Here is a 20,376-nt window from a genome sequence, read left to right as displayed (position 1 = left end):
AAACCCCAAGTCCCTTCCAATCTGATTAGGAAATTTTCCTTCCTCGCCCTGAAAGTGGCAATCAGAATTACCCGCCAAGCACCAGAGAAAGAGGATTTCAGTCCAGCCTCAGAACACTGGCCCCATTCTCTCCAGAGTCCCATCTCCAGCCCAGGTCATCTCTGGCGCATCAGAGGAAGGAGAAAATAAAACAAATCCAGAATGTGTCGCAGCCATAGCTGTTTTGTGGCTTGAGAACCCCAAGGAATTGCAGAGAAGTTTGGCTGTCTGGGCTGTGAGATGCATAGGAGACAACAGCCTACTATTGCTGTCAGCAAATATATTTGATCTAATATGAACAGAAATGCTTGCATGAAATAAATTATAACAACAAAAACATTTTCTTCCTTTGCACTAAAGGAACTGCTAGCTAGAAGAGTCAGAAAATGAAACTGATAAAATGTGAAAACAGTCAGCTTAGTTTCATTATTTAAGCTAAGTGAAATGCAAAAAGCAAGTGAAATAACCCCCATCAGCAGAATGTGAACTATCAGCACTTGAACACAACTTCTACCCCTTGAGTTAAAAGAATCTCTCCATCAGCTGGCAGCAGAAGCAGGCTGCTATCGTTTCTGTGAGCCAGCCACTAGAGGGCAACACAACACACCTTCTCACAAGGTTGTAAAATATAGGTAAGTGCTATCAATGGGGTAAAGCAAATCAGATTTTTTAAAAATCCATCGAGATTTAATAATTTTCTAATGCAGATAAGTGATTATAATTTTAAACATGAATTTTATAGTTACGCATCCATTTAATGGCTTCAATTACTTTTTTTTAAATGAAGTCTGAACTGTTCTCATATATATTATATATATATATGTATTCTGCTACTTACAGGGTAAGAGGGAGCTGTTCCAATCATGCAGTTAGAAAAAAAACCCACAGCTTGTGTTTGCCATCCCTGAGTTTCATGAGGTTTGCAAGGCAGTTAATGCACCATCAAACCTTGAAGGCCTGATAAAATATGCAGCTTATTTCTCCCGATCTGTGCCCTAGTTATAAATGCACCGTGAGATGGCAAATTTGCATGTGTGCTTCATTCTGCATGCTGCCTGAACCTGCTGCTATTGCAGGATTTTCTTTAGAATAACTGGATTAATCATCTTCTGGCAGAAGTGGGGGAAAAAACCCTTCCTCCATTCAAAGTCTCTGGTCTAAAGGGCTATAAAATGTAGAAAGAGCAGCAAGAAGACAAACCAGGTGGTGGTGGTGGTGGTGGAGGAGGAGGAGGATGAGGTGGTTGTGGTGGTGGGGGGGGGGGTGAGAGAAAGAGAAAGAGAGAAAGAAAGAAAGAAAGAAAGAAAGAAAGAAAGAAAGAAAGAAAGAAAGAAAGAAAGAAAGATCTGCCCTTGAATTAAGCGGGTGCGTGGGTCCAGGAGAAGTTGCTATCCTAGGTGCTGAGTCCTTGGGTGCTCCGGGGCTGGAGAACTCATAGGAAAAAGGCAGCCTCCCAGTCAGCTCCTCCCTCACCTGCAATGCCTCTTGCCGAACCGGCTGATCAGAACTTCCCCCTCCCTCTTACCCACTTCAAACAGCTGTTCTGTGGCATGCAGGTGAGGGGTAGACGTGAAGGCCGGGAATGCTTGGGAGGGGGTGGAATGGAGCAGGAAGAAGTGGGGCAGGGTGGGACTTTGGGGAAGGGGTGGCGCACTTCCTGGGGACAAGTATCCTCTAGCACATTAGAAAGTCCGTGCTTCTGGGTAACATCACATTCTGGGCGCAAAAGATTTACTGGAGTAACCAGTGCCTGATGTTGTAACTGTTTGGAGGCCGCTATAGACGACACTTATGAAATTCAGGAGTAGAACTAGTCACAAGTTGGGGGATTTCTACCTATCCAGCAATCCATCATGACCTGGCATCCATCTAGACCCTCGATCCACTGGTGCTCTATAAATACCACCAGACTACAAAGGTGGCATCTATTGATCTGTGTGGCAGGGAATTAAAGGAATTCTATCCTTCGGGGAAGCTAAGCTAGACCAAATAGGAGCTCTCTGAACACTGTATCTGAGATGCTAACCGGAATAGCACTAAGACTGCTTTTGTCCTACACCAGCAGATAAGTTTTTTTAATCCCTTCTCTGGCTGCAGAGCTTCTGTGTCCTTGGCTCTTCCCCGTGCCTCCAAAGGCCAAAGGGGTATCTTCCCTGCTTCAGCTCAGACGTGGGCACCTTTGGCCTGAGACGTGGTTGTGATTTACAATCAGCTGTGTGCTGCTGCGGCATCTCTTTCCAACGCACAGTTGCAGCCAGCACAGAGAATTCTGGGATGCATGTGGATCTGTGTAGCTGACTGAGCACAGAACAGGAACATGCTTTTCCAGGAGGAAGCGACAGTGAGAGGAGAGGGCTAGACCGGAGAACACACAGGAAGCGCTCCGCCATGCGAACCTTCTCTCTGCACAAAAGGTGTGGTGTCGTTATGAAGAAAGAGGTTTGTGATGCCACCTAATGGTCCGATCCATTTCAGGAACAATTTCTGTGTGATGGCGGTTGAGCAAAAGATAGGTGGGAGGCAAGGGGTTACTTGCAGGCAGGAGAGGTCAGCACCTAAGTATGTGAGGAAAGCAGCACCCCTAAGAGAGAATCATGGTCAGACACCGGTAGAGGCTCCATGTTTGTTACGACATCTCTGAGAGGAGGAAGGAAATCAGATTGTTCTGGCAAGAAGCAAAGCAGCCTCTGCAGTCCTGGAAGACTTTGTTCCAAGGTTACCGCGTCTCTGTGTCACAGTAAATCCTATTGCTTGTACTCTACCTTGAGAGGGCTTATACAAATATGACGAGACTGTTCTCCTGAGACTGTGGAGGTAGGAGTAAATATCCAGTTTCAGTGATGAAGAAAGAAACACCGATACGAAGGAAGCACAAGTGTCCGTTATTCTGAATGTTGGCCCCTTGCACACAAACTCACAATGTTTTCTTCTCTTGGCCAGGAATTATTTTGAGCATCTCAACCTGCTGCCTGAGAGTCAGATCCTCAGCTGGTGTAAATCAGCATTGCTCCACTGATGGTAAAGCACCAGCAGTAAAGCAGCCACAGTTAGCCAGCTGATATAACGCCCCACCCTCAAAGAGCTTTCATCTGATGCAAAGCAGACATGCTCAGCATCAATTCACCCTCAATCCTGGAGACCACAAGTTTAAAACTAATAAAAGAATGTTCTTCTTCACACAGCGTGTAGTCACCCTGTGGAACTCCTGGCCAGAGGAGGCTGTGAAGGCTAGGACTATAATAGAGTTTAAAGAGAAGCTAGATAATTTCATGGAGGTTAGGTCCATAAAAGGCTATTAGCCAGGGGATAAAACGGTGTCCTTGGCCTTTGTTTGTCAGAGGCTGGAGATGGATGGCAGGAGACCAATCGCTTGATCATTGTCTTCGGTCCACCCCCTCTGGGGCACCTGGTGCTGGCCGCTGTCGGCAGACAGGATACTGGGCTAGATGGACCTTTGGTCTGACCCAGTACGGCCGTTCTTATGTTCTTATGTTCATAAAGGTGAGGAGGGGATCTTGGCAAAGCTTACTGCATCTCTGGCTATCCTCAGCTCGGACACACTCCTCCTTTCCAGCTGGCACAGCTTAGAGCAGCCCCGGGCTGCTCTAACATACACAACGCCTAGCGCAAGGGCGGGCAATGAGCAGCCTGCATCCTGGTCATGGTTTGCCTGGGCTGCCAGACACTTGATTTACCTGCAGATCACCATTCCCGATGAATGGGAGCTGCAGGAAGTGGTGTCACAGACTGTGCCGCTTCCCGCAACTCCAATTGGCTGGGAATGGCGATCCGCAGCCAATGGGAGCTGAGAGCTACTGTGCCTGTGGGCATGCAGATAAATAAAGCGCATGGTGGCCTGCCCAAGGTAATCCTGGTGCACCCAGCCCAAGGGCTGCTCGTTGCCCACCCGGGTCTAGTGCAAATCCATCCCTCTGAGTGATGCAAAGAGTGGAAACTTTGTGACACAGAGGACCCGGGTCTTCATTTCTTGATGACTTTGCAGGACCAGAGGCTCTCGCTGTCTCTCCCTGGGAGACCAACAAATTAAGATCCCAATGGTATTAAACTTTGGTGATCATACCTATTTGTATTCTGTGCCTGATTATCATCTGATCAGAGCTTGCGCTTTTGCCTCAAAATGGCTAAGAGAGATGTTTTCTCCCCCCAATGGCTCACTGAAGTCAACTCATCTTAGTAACACTGGCAGCTCTGCAAATGTTAACACTCTAGCCTCACTCCCCATGTGCTCATTTCGATTTCATCCCGCTGCTTCTGGGGGGAAGATGTGCCTCTTCTTTCCTCGCTGCTTCTGCACTCTGATCATGTTCAAGCATCAGGTGTTCCCCTCCCTTTCTGCCCAAGAACTGGGTGTGCATCTCATGTCTCTACTGTCTACCCTCTTCCCGTTATCAATGTTAAATAACCTCAGAAAAGACACAGTGTGTTCTTACAGCGCAGCCAGATGTGTCCAGAGCAGAACACTGATTAAATGAGAACAAAACACTCGCAGGATCAGAGGACCCCCCGGTGGAGTGGTGTTTGGAATAAATCGTACAACCTGCCTTAACGAAAGCCACCTTGGCTGCTGCCTGTGCTCAGAGCACACACCCGGAAACGCACTCGCGCTGCAGCTGAGACTGTTATTAACTGCTGTGGCTGAATTCTGAGTGGTTACGCTGTGAGGCAGCCTTAAGAAATAAAACACTATGATTTCCCATCCAGAGGACACGGCTCTCTCCTCCGGTACTACCCTTGCTGACGTGGCTCATCCTGCCGCTAATGGGGACAGATGGCGCATGATGTCAGTCAACAGTTTGGTAAGAAAAGATCTTGTGCAAAAAGTCCTCTGTGGCACGGAGAACAGCCCTGGGAGATGATCCCTATCCTGGCCCTTCCTAACAGCAATGCCTGTTTACAGAGCACTTTTCAGCAGCAGATCGCAAAGCGCTTCACAACTTTATTTCCTCACAGTACACCTATGAGGTAGGGGAGCATAATTACCCTCATTTATAGATGGGGAACTCAGGTACAGAGAGGCTAAGTCACGTGCAAAGTCCTTGGTGGAACAGGGCTCCCAGAGCCCAAGCTTGGTCTTCTACTTCTCACAAGCTTTCTGCCAAGCTGGTGAAACAAAACTCAGTGAAACCCCCAAAGACGTAGTGGTTTGAGGCACATGGTTGTGTGTGTGACTTCACCCCTGGCTGACACGCCTGGAGGCACTTTCGACAGCACCCGTAGGAGAGTGAGTACTGGACTTCCAGTGAGACCTCTGCTCCTAAATCCCTTAAGTGCTTCTGACAACTCCAGCCCTGTTTTATTCACTGCACAGAGATGGTCAACGTTGGGGCAAACTTCCTCCCGCAGTGCCCGACGTGTGTGCTTCGCCCCGGATCATGTCTGAGATAGAAAAGGGCACTTCAATCTTCTTGACTCATTCAGCTCTTAAGACAACTAAGGGCCAATTAGTGCCATCACACGGCAACTACCTTCTGTCACTATGGAAACAGGCTGGGTTCCAGCTGAAGACCTGGACAATCTAGATGCAGAAGTCGCCATGGATCATCACCCGCCGAGTCCATCCAAGGGGAATTCATCCTGCTTTGCTTATGAGTCAGAGGGACTAAAGCTAGAAGCCCCTGCACTGGAGGGAGCGGCTGTGGACGTGCGATATTTTTTCACCTTGTGCTAGGGATGGGAGAACCAGTCTGGACAAAAGCCGGGCTGCCAAATCACTCCCTCGCTCTCTGACCAACCCCAATCTCTTGACAGCAAAGGAGCAAGGGCATTTACGCTCCACCTGCCCACTGGGTTGGATGGGGCCTGCTGCAGCTCCTATTGTAGTCAATGGGAGCAACAGGATCAGGCCCTCGAGTTTTCTGTTCAGCCACAGCACCATGATCATTAGCAGGACAAGCTTCTTCTCTGGCCCCACCTCCAGCAGCCCCAGCGCGGAGTGACCAGCTCCAGAAATGGAAGCAATGTCCCGTGGCTGTGGCCCCTTCGGTCCTTGGTAGCAGCAGCGAGGATGCAGAACTGCGGGATGTGCACATGCATCCACTGGAAACCACCGCACAGCCACCGGCAGGGGCGCTTGCAAGGCAGGCTGGGTTCAATCAGTGGCCTAACAGGAAAATGCTCCACAGCCCCTTGACAATCTTCTAAGCCCTGCAGCCTCAGCTGGTCCTACGAGGTGTCCGATCAGGGCCGGGCAGCCTGCAGGCCACACGTGGCCCATTGGGGTCCTGTGCGCAGCCCGTAAGACCGTTGGTTTACTGTTGCCCGGGTGCAGGGTTGCCACATTCGCCTGCTTTCTGTCCGTGTCGATTTTTTCCCACTGGTGTTACTAAAGCGACACGCACGTAAAGCCAGGACACGCGAGGCGAGGTGCTGATTGAGCACAGCTTGGCTAGGAGAGCCGGGCGCTCCCTCTGCTCCCTCCCCACTACGGTTCAGTCGGCACTGCCTGCACGTGCTAGGTACGCAAGCGCAGTGAGCAACACCACCCTGTCCTGTCCTGCCTTGGTTACGGCAGACTTGCAGCCCACTGAGATGAAGGAAGGTCACTCCTGTGGCCCACTCACTAGCCTCGGTTGCCTGTTGCTGTGCCAAGTGCTCTCAGCTGCCAGCAAAGTCAGTGGGAGTTGGTACCCTACACTAACGGTCTGCTTGGGCCTAATCTGAGAGCACCCTGAACCCATGGGACCGCTGTCAGGTCCCGTCGGGTCGGTGCCGTCAGCCCTCTCCACGGCAGGAGACTGACTGCTCCGAACCAACCCTGAGAGTATGTCTTGTGGATTGCATCCGCCGGAGCCTCATACTCAGAGTCAGGCTCCAACCGGTTTGGTAATTGCCAGGGAGACCCCACCCTACCAAGGGGGGTTCAGGATTGGGCAAGGAGAGAGTCAGGCTGGCTGGCAGTGAACGATCCTGGAGGTCTGGTTCTATTTAAAGGAGCACACGTGCGAACCCTTTCTGCCTTTGGGCTCCACTGGGGGTCAGCCGGCGCACGTCAGCCTACAGAACAGACCCAGCACGATGTGAATCTCCACGTACGGAGAGTGAGGAGCGCTCTGCAGGATGTCAGAGAGGGCAAACAAAGACACCTCTGGTGGAAAAGATGGCTGCAAATCTTTGTGCTTAGTTCCCCGGGGTCAACGGCTCACACGGCGGACTGTGTTTCTGAGATGGTGACACTCCCCTGGTTTTTCCTCCTTCCCGCTCCTTTCCACCCCCAACAACCTATTTGGCTTTAACACCCATCAGATCTGCCTATGCAATATCATCCCACAGATGGACTCCATCCTCCCTGCTTTTTTGTACGAACACTGGCCCCAGCGCCCTGCTACTACGAAGTAAAATACAAACTGCTGCCAAGAAAAGGGGAAGACACAGGTCACGTCCCCTGCCGGCCACCGGCACTTTGCGTGGTTTTAAAATCGCTGCTTTGCAGGTTCCTCCATTTCTCTTTGCACTTGATTCGCCGCCTCCTGCACTTTTAAGCCAAGTTCACGCTGGCGAAAGGCTGGACCCAGGAGACTGGCAGCCTCTAGTTAGCCACGAAATAGGTACCACCCATGAACATGCATCTTCATCCAAAAGGGAATTCCATTTTGAGAGCCCATTCCATGTGGGGCCTGTCTGCTCAGGTGTCCATTGGGGTGACAGGCACCCTTCTGACTAGGATATGGGCTCATGCTGCAGGCAGCTATCAAGCGGTAAGAACTTGGATGGCTGCTCTCTTTAGCATCAACCCCCAGGACCCGGAAAGGAAACGCTCCATTGGCTGGCAGCAGCCCTGCCGGGCCAGCTGCTCCCACACATTTTTGATCACAGCAGAACTGACACACTCAAGGCATCTTAGCGCACTTGGTGCTGCGGTACCAGCCTTACACTGGAGCACTTGCTGTGGCGCTTGGCGTTTCTGCCTACCACTCCCCGCTGCACCCTCCTCCCTGAGCAAGTCCCACCTCCCTGTCAGTGGGCGCCTGAATCCTAAAGTCAGGAAGAGCTTGATACACAAGATCCGCTCGAGTTTGCTTGTCCCACCTTGTTAGAACTGATTCTTGGGGGTTGTTTTAACAGAGGCCCCAGGATATGGCGGCAGAACCTACAGGACCAGGGCTCAATTGCATTGTGTGCTGCACTCCCTGGTAGGAAGACACTATCCCAGCCTATCGCAGCTAACCCAAGGAACGCTCACAGGGTGGCTCTCGTACCCACGACGAGGCGCGTTCGAGAAATGATTGAAATGATGCTTACGGCACGCTGCCAGCGGATCAACAGCAGCTGGCAGGGGACGCTGGGTGCAAAGCTAGTCTGCAAGGCAGGGTGCTCACAGAGTTGTTACCTAGTCCTCCCTTTCTAGCAGTTTGTTTCGTTCACATGTTGCACCTTGTTAACTTCGACTATAAGTGCTTTGGGGCAGAGGCTGCCCACTCCATGGCAGAGCGAGGCTCTCATGCCTGCTTCGAGCCTAGAAGCCACTATAATAAAAAACCAATGAGGAGGACAGGAGTGACGTGTAGGGACACTGCAGCGGAAGTGCCTGCTGATTAAGTTGCACGGTGAGCAATTTGCCCCTGAGTTTAGCCTCACTCCTTATGAAAATGAAGGATGAGGGACAGGTGGCCTGGAAGCCTCTGATAGCTGTCGCTTCTGAATCCTTCAGAGCAAGCCTTGCTCCCCAGCGCTGTCACAGCAAGGGAGTTAATCCCTGAAGTCTCATCACAAGATGACGCACAGGCACTGCAAAGAGACACCGAGCATAGCCAGCCACTCGGTCCCGAAAGGCAGCCAATGTCGTCGTACGAGCATAAAGGGGAAGCTGTCACATTGCCTTGAAAATACAGTTATTGGCTTGTAGCAGGCTAGTGAATGCATTCCGGCTCCAGGAGGAGAGAACCATCAGCAACTTGCAGTGAGAGACAATATTGTAAAAGGGGGAAAAATGAGACACATTCTTTCAGCCCACCCCTGCCGGCTGAACACAAAGCGATGTGCGAGCGGTGTTATTCTTTCCCATTCCTTGTGATAGTCAGTGCTCATACAAGGTGTCAGCCTGACAACTGGAGATTGAAGTCTTCAATCCAGCCCGAGCGCGGGAGTAGCAAAGCAAGTTATGAGGATGCCGTCCTACTGTGCCGCATTCCCGAGCCCACCTCTGAATGCCAGGAGAAAGGAGGCCAGTCAGTCTTCGTGACTCTCGATTCACAAAGGCACCTATTCGCAAAGTGGTTTCTAGGATATGAAAACTTTTATCAGGAACTGGGTGAATTCCTCCTAAATTAATTTATTCTCTGCCAAACAACCACCAGATCGTAACCATCTTATGTGACCGCTGGCCCGAGCTGCATCCAAACCGCTGACCTACATATGAATGACGACAGCCCATTCACTCATCTCCTGAGTCAGTCAGTCTGTGGATTTCTCAGCTCTTAATTCGTTTTGCGTGCAGGTCGATAGATATGTACTTGTCTATTTGGGTCAATAGCAAACTTGTATTTCGAGAGCATCCTTTTCAGTTATATCTGAGGACCCTGCAGAATTAGCCATAATAGAATTACCAGCACTCAAGATTTCATCAGTGGCTGGTTAAATGAGAAACAATACAAGAAATATCTTTTCCTTTCAGCATCTAACTTCTCTGTGGAGATTTAGGGCCTCGGGAGCTGGCGGACGTCAAGTCAGATACTGAAGCGGGATATTAAAATAGGGCTGAATCGGTTTTCTGACTTTCCTAGTTACACAGGCTAAGATTATGGTAACCAAATCTCATGCTTCTGGCCATGAAGAAACCTCCTTGCAGGAGTCAGGAAGGAATCAACCTCTCACCAATGAACATCATTCCGTAAGCAGTTAGGGACAACGCTTTCCTCTGCACCATCCGGTACTGGCTACTGTTGTAGGTAGAGTATCACAGCTGATGGACAAGCGGTCTGAACTACTAGGGAAAATGCCTGACTGAATAGCACAGAACTCACAGCCAAAGGGTGCAATCCTAGGAGGGCTCCATTGGCTTTGAAAAACTTTGTGCCCTGATTCTGGGCCGCTCAGAGTTGGAGGCTGGCAAGACCCTGGAATAACTGGAGGCCTGTCTGGCAGCCTACTGGGGCTACCTGAGGGGCACAGCTCTACATGGGATCTCCGCAGAGCCCCTGCCCCGAGTTCCAGTTCCGCCAGGGCTTTCGAGGGGATCCTCAGAGAGCAGGCTTGTCTCTTTCATTCTATGCAGTGGAAATCTTCTGCTGGCCAGAAACAGAGCATTTGAGGCTTCTTTACACCCCCCCATCCCCACCCCCTCTTATCATTTGATAAGGAGCTGAGAGATGATCCTTCTCCCTGTGTTGTTATCAATGATCATTTATGGGTGGGGAGAGCTTCCTCTTCATCTAGTCCCACCAGCTCAACCAAGAAAGGTCCTGGTCCAAAATCATACCTGCTCAGCATTATGGAGCTAGCTTTCTGGTGATGGCCATTAAAGCTTAGATCCTGCAAACACTTAAGGCACGAGCTTAATTAATAGTCCCATGGGTAGTCCCACTGACATCTACAGGGCCACATAGGTGCTGAGTGTGAAGAACATGCAAAGTATCTGCAGGATCAGTGGTGCAAACCCCGTTCCTCCCCCAACAAAAGCTGCAGAGGACAAAACTGGCAGTAAAATGAGGGGGTGGGCTGCAGATCAGGAAGCTAAGGTAATTTCACAGATGGATTTGCTACACAAAAGTGCATGTTTTATTTAAAAGAAAAACAGGCACAAACATGCACGTGCATGCCCGGAAATGACTAAGTCCCATTCAGTGAGTAACCAGAGCTCAAAGTCTGTCCTAAATACTAATGAGGCACAAAGCACATTGCTGTTGCGAACTTAATTCCAGTTTCCCAAAATGCTCTAAGCTGGGACCCAGGCACAGGACTGGGATACCTCAAAGCTTTCAAATGGGAAGGGACGTGAGCAACACAGTGCGGTGGCTTCAAGGCCATCCCTTATGCAGATGGGCAGGGTTCCAGGAAATGTGGCCCCTCTCTGCTCTGCCAGCTGTGCAGCTCCACTTCCTGCTGGGGATTGTGGGGGTCAGTTCAACCACTTCCCCCAAGGGACAGGGCTGAGAGCCAGAGGAGAGTGAGTTTGGGGACAGCCCAACCCCCGCTGCCTCCCTGCCCATCTCCTCCCCCCACCACCTGCTGTTCCAGTGACCTCCCAGCCCTGCAGCTCACGTCCCCCCCCTCCGTCCCCTCCCTCGCCTTGTACAGGCTGGCTCTGCATATGGCACCAGAACTGCCAACCTGTAGTGTAAGCATGATTGACCTTGGAGCAGTGCGAGCTCCTGATGGAAATTAGCGAGGTGAATGACCTTTCGTCTACAGGAATTCAGACCACATAATAAAGAGTAGGAATACCTCACACTTATAGCCCACTGCTCATCTACAGTGCTCAAAACGCTTCAACGGGAGGTCAGTAGCATTCTCCTCATTCCACACCCGGGGAAGCAGAGGCACAAAGCAGCGAGGGGACTTACACCCGGTCGCCCATAACAGAACCTTTGATTCCTGAGACTCAGCTCAGTCGCTAGCCGTGAGGACCGCTCTCCCCCTTTGCACTGGATAATCATAATGGTCCTTCCTGGCCTTAAAAACGTATGAAAAATTGTGTCTGGCCAGAGACGTGCACCGGTGCAGGTACAGTACTGTCTAGACTGGGAGTCCTGCCAAGTGAATTATTATTCAGTCTCTTGTGAATTATTATTATTATTTCTATTGCCGTTGTGCCTAGACAGGTCATTTGTCCGGTGTAAACTGGACAGTCCTGGTTTTAAATAGTTTGTCCCTTGTCTGCTACAGAGACAGAACCAGACATGGTTTTGCTAGTCTCACAGGTAGGGGATGGCATTTTGTAAAGCACAGAGACCACCCTGCCACCGTTATGCCTGCATGACCATGCACGCACCATTATCCTGTTACGCTGGATGCGGTTCAAACACAAGGTGGCACATTGCAGTTCAGTACAAGACTAAGCCCAGAGAAAGTATCCTGTGTACGACCTTCCTCCCATGTCCGGGTACTGGTGGGCTGAATGTGAATAATGAAATGGAATTAAGAATGAAGTTACATTTGTGCTGAACGTCAGGAAAAAAATAAACCTTCCTCAAGTGTGAGTGCTTTCTGGCCGTAGGATCTCATCACAGGAAGAGACATTTGCAGCTGGTCTGGAGGCTAGGGCATTTATTCAAAGTGGTCTGAGGTAAACAGGATGAAATTCAATAAGGACAAATGCAAAGTGCTCCACTTCAGAAGGAACAATCCATTTCACACATGCAGAATAGGAAGTGACTGATTAGGAAGGAGTACTGCAGAAAGAGATTTAGGGGTCATAGTGGACCATAACCTAAACAGGAATCAACAGCATGAAACTGTTGCAAAAAAACAATCATTCTGGGATGTATTAGCAGGAGTATTTTAGGCAAGACATGAGAAGTCATTCTTATGCTCTACTCCATGCTGATTAGGCCTCAAGTGGAGTACTGTGTCCAGTTCTGAGCACCACATTTCAGGGACGATGTGGAGAAACTAGAGAAGGTCCAGAGAAGAGCAACAAAAATGACGAAAGGTCTAGAAAACATGACCTCTGAGGGAAGACTGAAAGAACTGAGTTTGTTTAGCTTGGAAAAGAGAAGACTTAGTGTGCGTCTACACTGCACTGCAGTGCAAAATAAGATATGCAATTTGAGCTACACAAATTGTGTATCTTATTTCGATCTTATTTTGAAATGGCTTATTTTGTAATTCGGCGCTGTCTACATAGCGCCAAATTTTGAAATAACCTGCTATTCCGAAACGTCCCTTACTCCTTGTGGAATGAAGTTTACAGGGACGTCGGAAGAGTGAGCCCATTATATTTTGAAGTAATGGGCTTGCTATGAAGGTGCAGGATAGCTATTTTGGGATACTCCGGTACAGGCAGTCCCCGGGTTACGTACAAGATAGGGACTTGTTCTTAGTTGAATTTGTATGTAAGTCGGAACTGGTACATATAGTAGGGAAACTCTAGCCAAACATTTCTCCAGAGCTCAGTTTTATTCTCCCACACCTCACTTCCCTCAGTCCTTTATTCTCAAGCTGAGGTGTCTGCTGAGAAAAGCCGCTCCGCGTCTCCCTGGTCTGCTGGGGGGGGGCACTAGCTTCGTGTCTCCCTGGTCTGCTGGGGGGAAGCAGCTAGTGCGGGGTTTCCTCACCCCGTTTGTAAGTAGGGATCCGATGTAAGTTGGATCCATGTAACCTGGGGACTGCCTGTATCCTGAATAGCATTACAGTGTAGACGCAGCCTGAGAGGGGATATGATAGCAGCTTTCAAGTACCTAAAAGATTGTTACAAGGAGAGAGAGAGAAAAATTATTCTCCTTACTCTCTGGGGATAGGATGCGAAGCAAGGGGCTTAAACTGCTGTGAGGGAGGGTTAGGTTGGACATTAGGAAAATCTTCCTACCTGTCAGGGTGGCTAAGCACTGGAATAAATTACCTAGGGAGGTTGTGGAATCTCCGTCATTAGAGACATCGAAGAGCAGGTTGGACAGACACCTGTCAGGGATGATCTGGATGGTGCTTGGTCCGGCCACAAGTGCAGGGGACTGGCCTGGTTGAGCTCTCAAAGTCCCTTGCAGTTCTAGGATTCTATAAACTAGACATGATGAAATAGGGCAGTCACCAGCCTGTGGCTCCGGTGCCCCATGTGGCTCTTCAGAAGTTAATGTGCATCTCTGTGCATGGGCGCTGACTCCGGGGCTGCACCTATAGCTGCCAACTTTCCACTGTGCTGGAGGATGCTCACCACTCAACCCTAGCTCTGCCGCAAGCCAACTCCGCCCCCCCTCCCTCCACTTCTCCCCCTAGGACCTCACACCGTCCTGTGCCCTCATTTCTCCCCCTTCTTCCCAAGAGCCTCCTGCATGCTGTGGAACAGCTGATGGTGGCAGGAGGGAGGCAGAGGTGCTGACCAGTGAGCTCACCAGTGGGCACGAGGCACTGGGCGTGGGAGGGGAGCTGATAGGGGCTGCTGACATATTATTGTGACCTTTCTGCCATGTCCATTGGTAAATTCTGACTTCTTCTTCTGAGGTTCAGGTTGGGCACCCCTGCTATAGGGGTAACCCTGCACTGGAGGATAGAGTCTGAGCCAAAGCCCAATGAAGGCAACTGAAAGATTCCAGTGGCCTAGAAAGACCAAGGCTAAACATGCATTTCTCCTGTCCTTTTTCATTCTGTTTTCTCCTGCACTGTCCTCTTGGCACAGGAACAGAGCCCCTCCTGAGCGCACGTTAAATGAGTTATAAATACTTTGGTGCTGTGTGGAGGTGGAGATGAAGTTCAAACACTTATGTCCCCAAAAATCAGCAGCTACCATTTAATAGAGAGGCGCTGTCAATGTGAGTAGTCCAAAAATGTCACAGGCTTATTTCTTTCTTCCCTTTGTTTACAGAGATCGCACACTGCTTTGTGTGCTTTCCTCCTCACCTTCCGAGAGAAATGTCGCAGAGCCAGTTTATATATAGAGAGGGATAAAATCTATGCCAGCAGCCCCGAGGATTTCCACACAATCGTATAGAAAACTTTAAAAAAAGAAGGCAGGATCACAACAGAGGGCGGGTGGATCATATCCCCCTGGGGAAAATGGATGTTTTAGGAGTTAGGAGGCTAGCTTGAAAGAGTTGCTCTGCCATACAGTTCTTCGGCAAATCATTTAGACTCCGTGCCTTGGGATAACTGTACTTCCCCTACTTCATGGGGACAAGGGTCTGGAGAGGATAAACACATTAAGGGCTTGTCTTCATGAAGTTTGTGTCAAGCTAGGGTGTGAATCTAACCTGCCACACAGGGTTGGCAGGCACTGTGCTGATGTATGCGAACAGTAGGTAAGTGTGCTTTGACCTCGGCCACTTTGAAACAGGAGTAAATTAAAGTGCACCAAGGAAGCCAGCTTGCTACAAACTAGATGTTTGTGTGAACAAACCGTAAGGACTGTGAAGCCCTCAGCTTCTACAGTGACAGGCCAGATAACTCCAGGTTGAACCTTTCTAGTCCATCACACTGGTCCAGCAACATCCACGGTCTGGCAGGATTTTACTTAGCCAGATGTCCACTTAGCATGGCTGTACCCAAGTTTGTTGCAGTCCCATAAAGTGTGTTGACAGCCACCAGTCCTGGCGCTCAGTGTTCTGTGCTGTTCCTTAGCTCTAATTTACCCCTAAATACCTGCTAGGAGCCCAAAAAGCAGTGGAAGTGCTGGTAACGCTGCTATACAAAATTGACCTCCCGTAGTTCGGCAACGTCTCTGGTTCGGCACGTGCCGGACTAGAGAGGATCAACTTGTATCTCAGAGTGATTTTAATGGAGCTATGATGATTTCCACCAGCTGCGTTCTGCAGTTCAGTTCTCATAAGCATGTCTATAACACCAAGCTAGTGAGCACACAAATACTTGTTGCAACAGTACCACGCTTACTAATTTGCTCTTACGTACTTGGTTTTACCAAGGACCTCAAAGCATTTTTCCAAACCATATTCATTTAAGCCTCAGGGGTCCTGTAAAAAGGACCCATTTTGGTGGGGAAACTGAAGGATGGAGAATTGATGGAGAATTGACACTGATTTGCCCAGGCTCGCACAGTCAGGGAGTCATTGGCAAAGCCAGAAACAAAACCCAGCAGAGCCCTCTGATTTCCTGCACAACCTTCCCAGCCACAGCTCAGAACAGCCCCAACCCTTTTTTAGACCCTGAATCCTGATTTCTAGCCTGCTCCAAGCACTAGATAACACTCCCCATCCCCAGCCTGGTCTAGGTCCTGGGACTGGTTGAAAAGTTTTTGCTGTTACTGCTTCTTGATGGGAAACTTGACTGTTCAACAATTTTTTTTGCAGAAAGTGTCTGCTTTTTGCCAAAGCTGTTGTTTCTCCACACTTAATGTGTTTTGGCCAATATGTGCTTTTCTTTACTGAAAAATTGCAATTCTCTAAAGGGGAGGGGCAGGGGAAACCATTTTCCAAACAGCTCTGCTCAGAACTCTTGACTCAGGCAGAGTTTCCTGTAAGCTGGGCACTTGGGAGACCACCCAGAAGAGATTCCAATGCTGGCCAGCCAATAAGCAGTGTTCACCGCCACCCACAACCAGCAGCAGATGGTGCACATCCACATCTGCCTTGCTGCACATAACAAAATTTATTCTGTACGTGGATGGAAAAAAGTAGAGGAAACAGGCCCCTACTCCAACCACCTAATCACATTCCTTAACACAACGAAGGCAAGGGTTCAGAAGGTCTAGTTCCCACTCTAACTGCTAGGGAACACTGTCACAACGAGTTAAACGGCATTTAACATTTTGAACAAAACTTTTTAATGCAGAGCTTCATGTCAGATTCTCATTCACTGAGTAAAGCCACAATTATCATCATCTTATGGACCCTTACAAACACCAAAACCCTTTGCTGGTGAGTTATTTCACTCTTATAAAGGCTTAAAACAAATGCCATCTCACTCACCCGAGCGATGAGCTCGCCGACCATGCCAGTCCAGGAGCCGTTTGCCTCGGGCACGCCGTACACCCCGTCACCCACCAGGCGGATCTTGTAGTTGAACCGCAGGATCTCCGCCAGCTCCTTCAACATGTCCACGCAGAAGCCTTCATAGCGGTCATTTCCCTCTAGTTCCTGGTGGTTCCACTTCAGCATTAAATACGGGTTTTCCTGCATCGAAACTGGGCAGCTGTCATTCCCATCTTAGCCATGAGATCACCACAGCACTGCATTTAGTGCGAATCAGTAAGGATAGCTGATAAAGGGAGCTCACTGGGAAATGGCATGGCAAAAGATACTGGCCAGCCCTTAGTCCTGCTCTGTCCCGCTAATCTCCTTGCAGAATTGGGGTGCAAGAGGGCTCAAGCACCAGTTGTGGATTCTGCTTGCCCAAGGAAATTCTTAGGTGGTGTAAAGATAGTGTAGACAGATGTGTGTCGATTGTTCCTGGTCCTTCCTCTGTCGGTGGGTTCTCTGGACATGACTGATCTAGCAAGATGCAGAGGGCATTCTAGGGACTGGTCAGAGTGCCCACAACTCCAGCAATCTTGAACTATCGGGAAATAATTTAGAGCAGCCCAAAGGCTGCTCTGAATGGTGCTGGGATGCGCACGTCAAAATGTCTTCCACAGTCACGAGCATAGTAGCTGGAGAGTTAGGGGTGGAAAAACCATATAAGGACACCTCTGCTCCAGTCTGGGTCTTGATCCAAGCACTGCTCAGCTGGACTCACGGAACCGGCTGCTCATGTGTTTCATGGGTTTGTATACGTGAGCAGCAGAGGCCAAAGTAAAACCTCAATAGAGTTGTGAACTCTGGACAAGACGGAAGGGCAGGGGCGAGGCTAGCGGTGGCTGCATGCTCACAGTCCCAGTCTATTACAAATATCTTCATCTTAATCATTTTTGGTAATTTTTATGAAGAGAAGGGATAACTCTCCCACCCCCTCTAACAGCTGTATCCGGAACAAGAACACCACTCGGAGATGAATGTAAAATTGCAACTTATCCCCATCATGGCCCTCTCCCCAGCTGCTTCCGAACTCATCAAATACCATTTCCATATGAAACATCAACTTGAGTTTAATTACACTGTCATAAATTGTCCTCAGTGCTGTAATTAGAGATTTGATCGTCTGTTTTTTATGAAATCAGCGTGCAGCGCTGAACGCAGGGGGCAGAAGAGGGGCGGAAGAAGGGAATAATATCCTGGCTGATTGAGTCTGACATCCCTAGATGCCAGACTGGAGACGTGCTGACAGGAGTGGCCATGACCCCCTCACTTACCAGGATGGTGGTTACAATCAGAGTGGTGTTGAAGAGACTATCCGATATGTTGGAGGAGAAGATTCTGTCGTCCATGGTCAGTCCTTCAGAAACGTGCCAGTGGCCAATCTGTAGAGGGAAAGAGCAGACTAATGAAATTTACAATGCAAATTGCCGTACGCGCCCGCCATATGGCTCCGGTGACTGCCAACAATCAGGCCAGCCCTGTGAAAAGTATTTATTAATGCTCCATTACCTTTACAGCGCACCCCACCAACATTACAGCAGAGAGAGTCGTCCGCTGTTAGGCAGCCTTGGCATACGCCGCCCGTGCCACAGTGCAGAGAACCACCCACATTCAAATCACTCGCGGACGATCGCAACCAGCACCTGATTCGCAGAGGGGCTCAGTAGGGGCTTATTGCTAATCGAGGCGCCCGGACAAAACCTTTGTCTTCATTGGTGTGTTTTTAACACAAAATAACTGCACACCTGAGCTATCCCATGACAATCCCGGGGGAACAAGGCACTGTCGTCTGAGCCCAAAGTAACAAGGCAGGATCGATGCTATAGCCCTGCCTGTGATTTCTCGCCCCCTTGGTATCTTGTGGTAGAAACCTCGGTGCCGTCTCCCCCTCAGAATTTTACCTCAGGAGTTCTATTCCTGGTTCTGCCACTGATGTACTAGGCAGCCTTGGGCAAGCGATTTACCCTCCCAGCTCCCTGTTGGAAAGGGATCACAATAGGTAACTGATCTCAATGGGTGTCAACAGACTCAAGTCTTGGTAAAGTCCTATGACTTTGGAGGATCAGCCCTACAGGCAGTAGCTGCCTGGCCTCCATTACCAAAAATCAGTGGTTCAGTGCTGACACCGATGCCTTTTAACCATCCATGCGGCTTCATCTGAACATGTTTAGAAGCTAACCCAGAGCCTCAGCAGCACTGCACAGCGACTAATCTCCTCAAGACCCTGCCAATGGTATTGCCTGGAGATTAATTAACCCCCAAGTTTAGGGCCGGATTGAGGCATGGACTAGCCAGGCAGCTGCCTGGGGCACCAACCTATGGGGGGTGCCTGACGGCCGCTGTAAGGGATGCACAGCGCCCCGTACAGCTTCCATCAGGTGCTGTGCGCTCGGCTCTCAGATCGTAGCCTGCAGCAGCTCCCAGCGGCCACCCTGCAGTGGCTGCCTGGGGTGGGGGCCGCGTTAACCCCTGCAGAGCCGGCCAGAAGCGCCCTTCCCCCCACGGCCACAGTGCCCTGCATGGGCAGGCTCAGCCTGCCCCGGGTGGCCCCGGGCTGCGCACCAGCGGTGATAGCTGGGCTGGGCCAGGCCAGGCACGTGCATCCTGCCACCGCCAGCTCCATGCACCCTCCCCCACATGCCGGCACGGGGGCGGGGCCATGCCTGCGCCCTCCCCCACACGCTGGCACGGGGCCGGGGCCGTGCATGCGTCCTCCCCCACACGCTGGCACGGGGCCGGGGCTGCACACGCGCCCTTCCCCAACCTAGGGCACAATTAACCTGTCTGCCCGGGGCGCCGGAATGGCTCGGTCCGGCCCTGCCCAACCTACAGCACTTGGGCTAATCAACCCAACACTTTGACACCGATCCACCCTATCGAAACCTCTGTGTTATTGTATTAAAAGCAATGTCCTGGCCAATGCCATGGAACAGAGACATAAAAACTTTTCCTAATGTCCAACCTAACCCTTCCTTGCTGCAATTTAAACCCATTGCTGCTTCTCCTACCCTCAGAGCTTAAGGAAAACAATTTATCTCCCTCCTCCTTGTAACAGTTTCTTATACATTTGTAGACTGTTATCATGTGCTGCTCAATGCAAAAGAGCCATCTGAGTGTTCAAGTCCATAACATACAAGAGTCGTTACTAGAGACCCGCGGTCAGTGCAGTCTGTGTTGGGGTCCTGCAGGGTAAGTGATCCTTCCTTGTCCTTGCTTCACCCACAACTGGCCTCTGCTAAAAGCAACCAGCCTTTTGATTTGGCCCGTTAGGCTCTGATTGACATCTGCTTGCTCCCGGTCCTTCTATGTGCAACTTTTTTCTTGCAGGTTCTGCCTGCAGCTGATCATACAGTGCCTCTCTGGGCATCCCTTGGTGGCCGAAACCCTGACATGGGGTGTGCCAGGCACTTGCTGCCCACTGCCTGGGCACACCCTGCCCTAAGAAAGTGTCCAAGCAGACACCGTGGGCAGTGGGCAGCAAGCTCTTGGCACACCCCACATCGGGACCATACAGAAAAAAATCCCCCCTCTCCTTCCCTCGAGGTGGCACATCCAGGTTGGAGAGGGAACAGGAGAACCACATGGCAGCGTGTGGTAGCCCATGCTGTATCTGTTCTGCCGGTAGCTCAGGGAAAGTGCACCCTCTAGGGCATGGGTTCCCAAACTGAGGTGCATGAAGAAATTCGGGGGGAGGGGGGGGGTGCAAGGCGACCCAGCCTCCCCACCCCCATCACGTTTTGCTGCCCTGTTCAGTTCCCTTTTT

General features: G+C 50.3%; 1 protein-coding gene and 1 long non-coding RNA gene across 2 annotated transcripts in view; one reads left to right on the top strand and one right to left on the bottom strand.

The window, feature by feature from the left end:
* The window catches only part of GRIK4 (glutamate ionotropic receptor kainate type subunit 4), a 368,975-nt gene that overhangs the window by 27,002 nt on the left and 321,597 nt on the right, over positions 1-20,376 (bottom strand). Inside the window, exons 11-12 of the mRNA XM_075909747.2 lie at positions 17,888-17,995; positions 16,569-16,772 (exon numbers count right to left, since the gene is read on the bottom strand). Of these exons, the coding sequence (XP_075765862.1) occupies positions 16,569-16,772; positions 17,888-17,995 (312 nt within the window). The remainder of the gene's footprint in view (positions 1-16,568; positions 16,773-17,887; positions 17,996-20,376) is intronic.
* LOC112547518 (uncharacterized) overlaps positions 1-20,376 on the top strand; it is a 78,680-nt gene that overhangs the window by 45,004 nt on the left and 13,300 nt on the right. The window lies entirely within an intron of this gene.

This window comes from Pelodiscus sinensis, chromosome 25 (assembly GCF_052426305.1).
Source record: "Pelodiscus sinensis isolate ZL-2025 chromosome 25, ASM5242630v1, whole genome shotgun sequence".
Taxonomy (NCBI): domain Eukaryota; kingdom Metazoa; phylum Chordata; order Testudines; family Trionychidae; genus Pelodiscus; species Pelodiscus sinensis.
The sequence above is the reverse complement of the archived record's forward strand: the minus strand, read 5'-3'. Positions and strand labels throughout refer to the sequence as shown.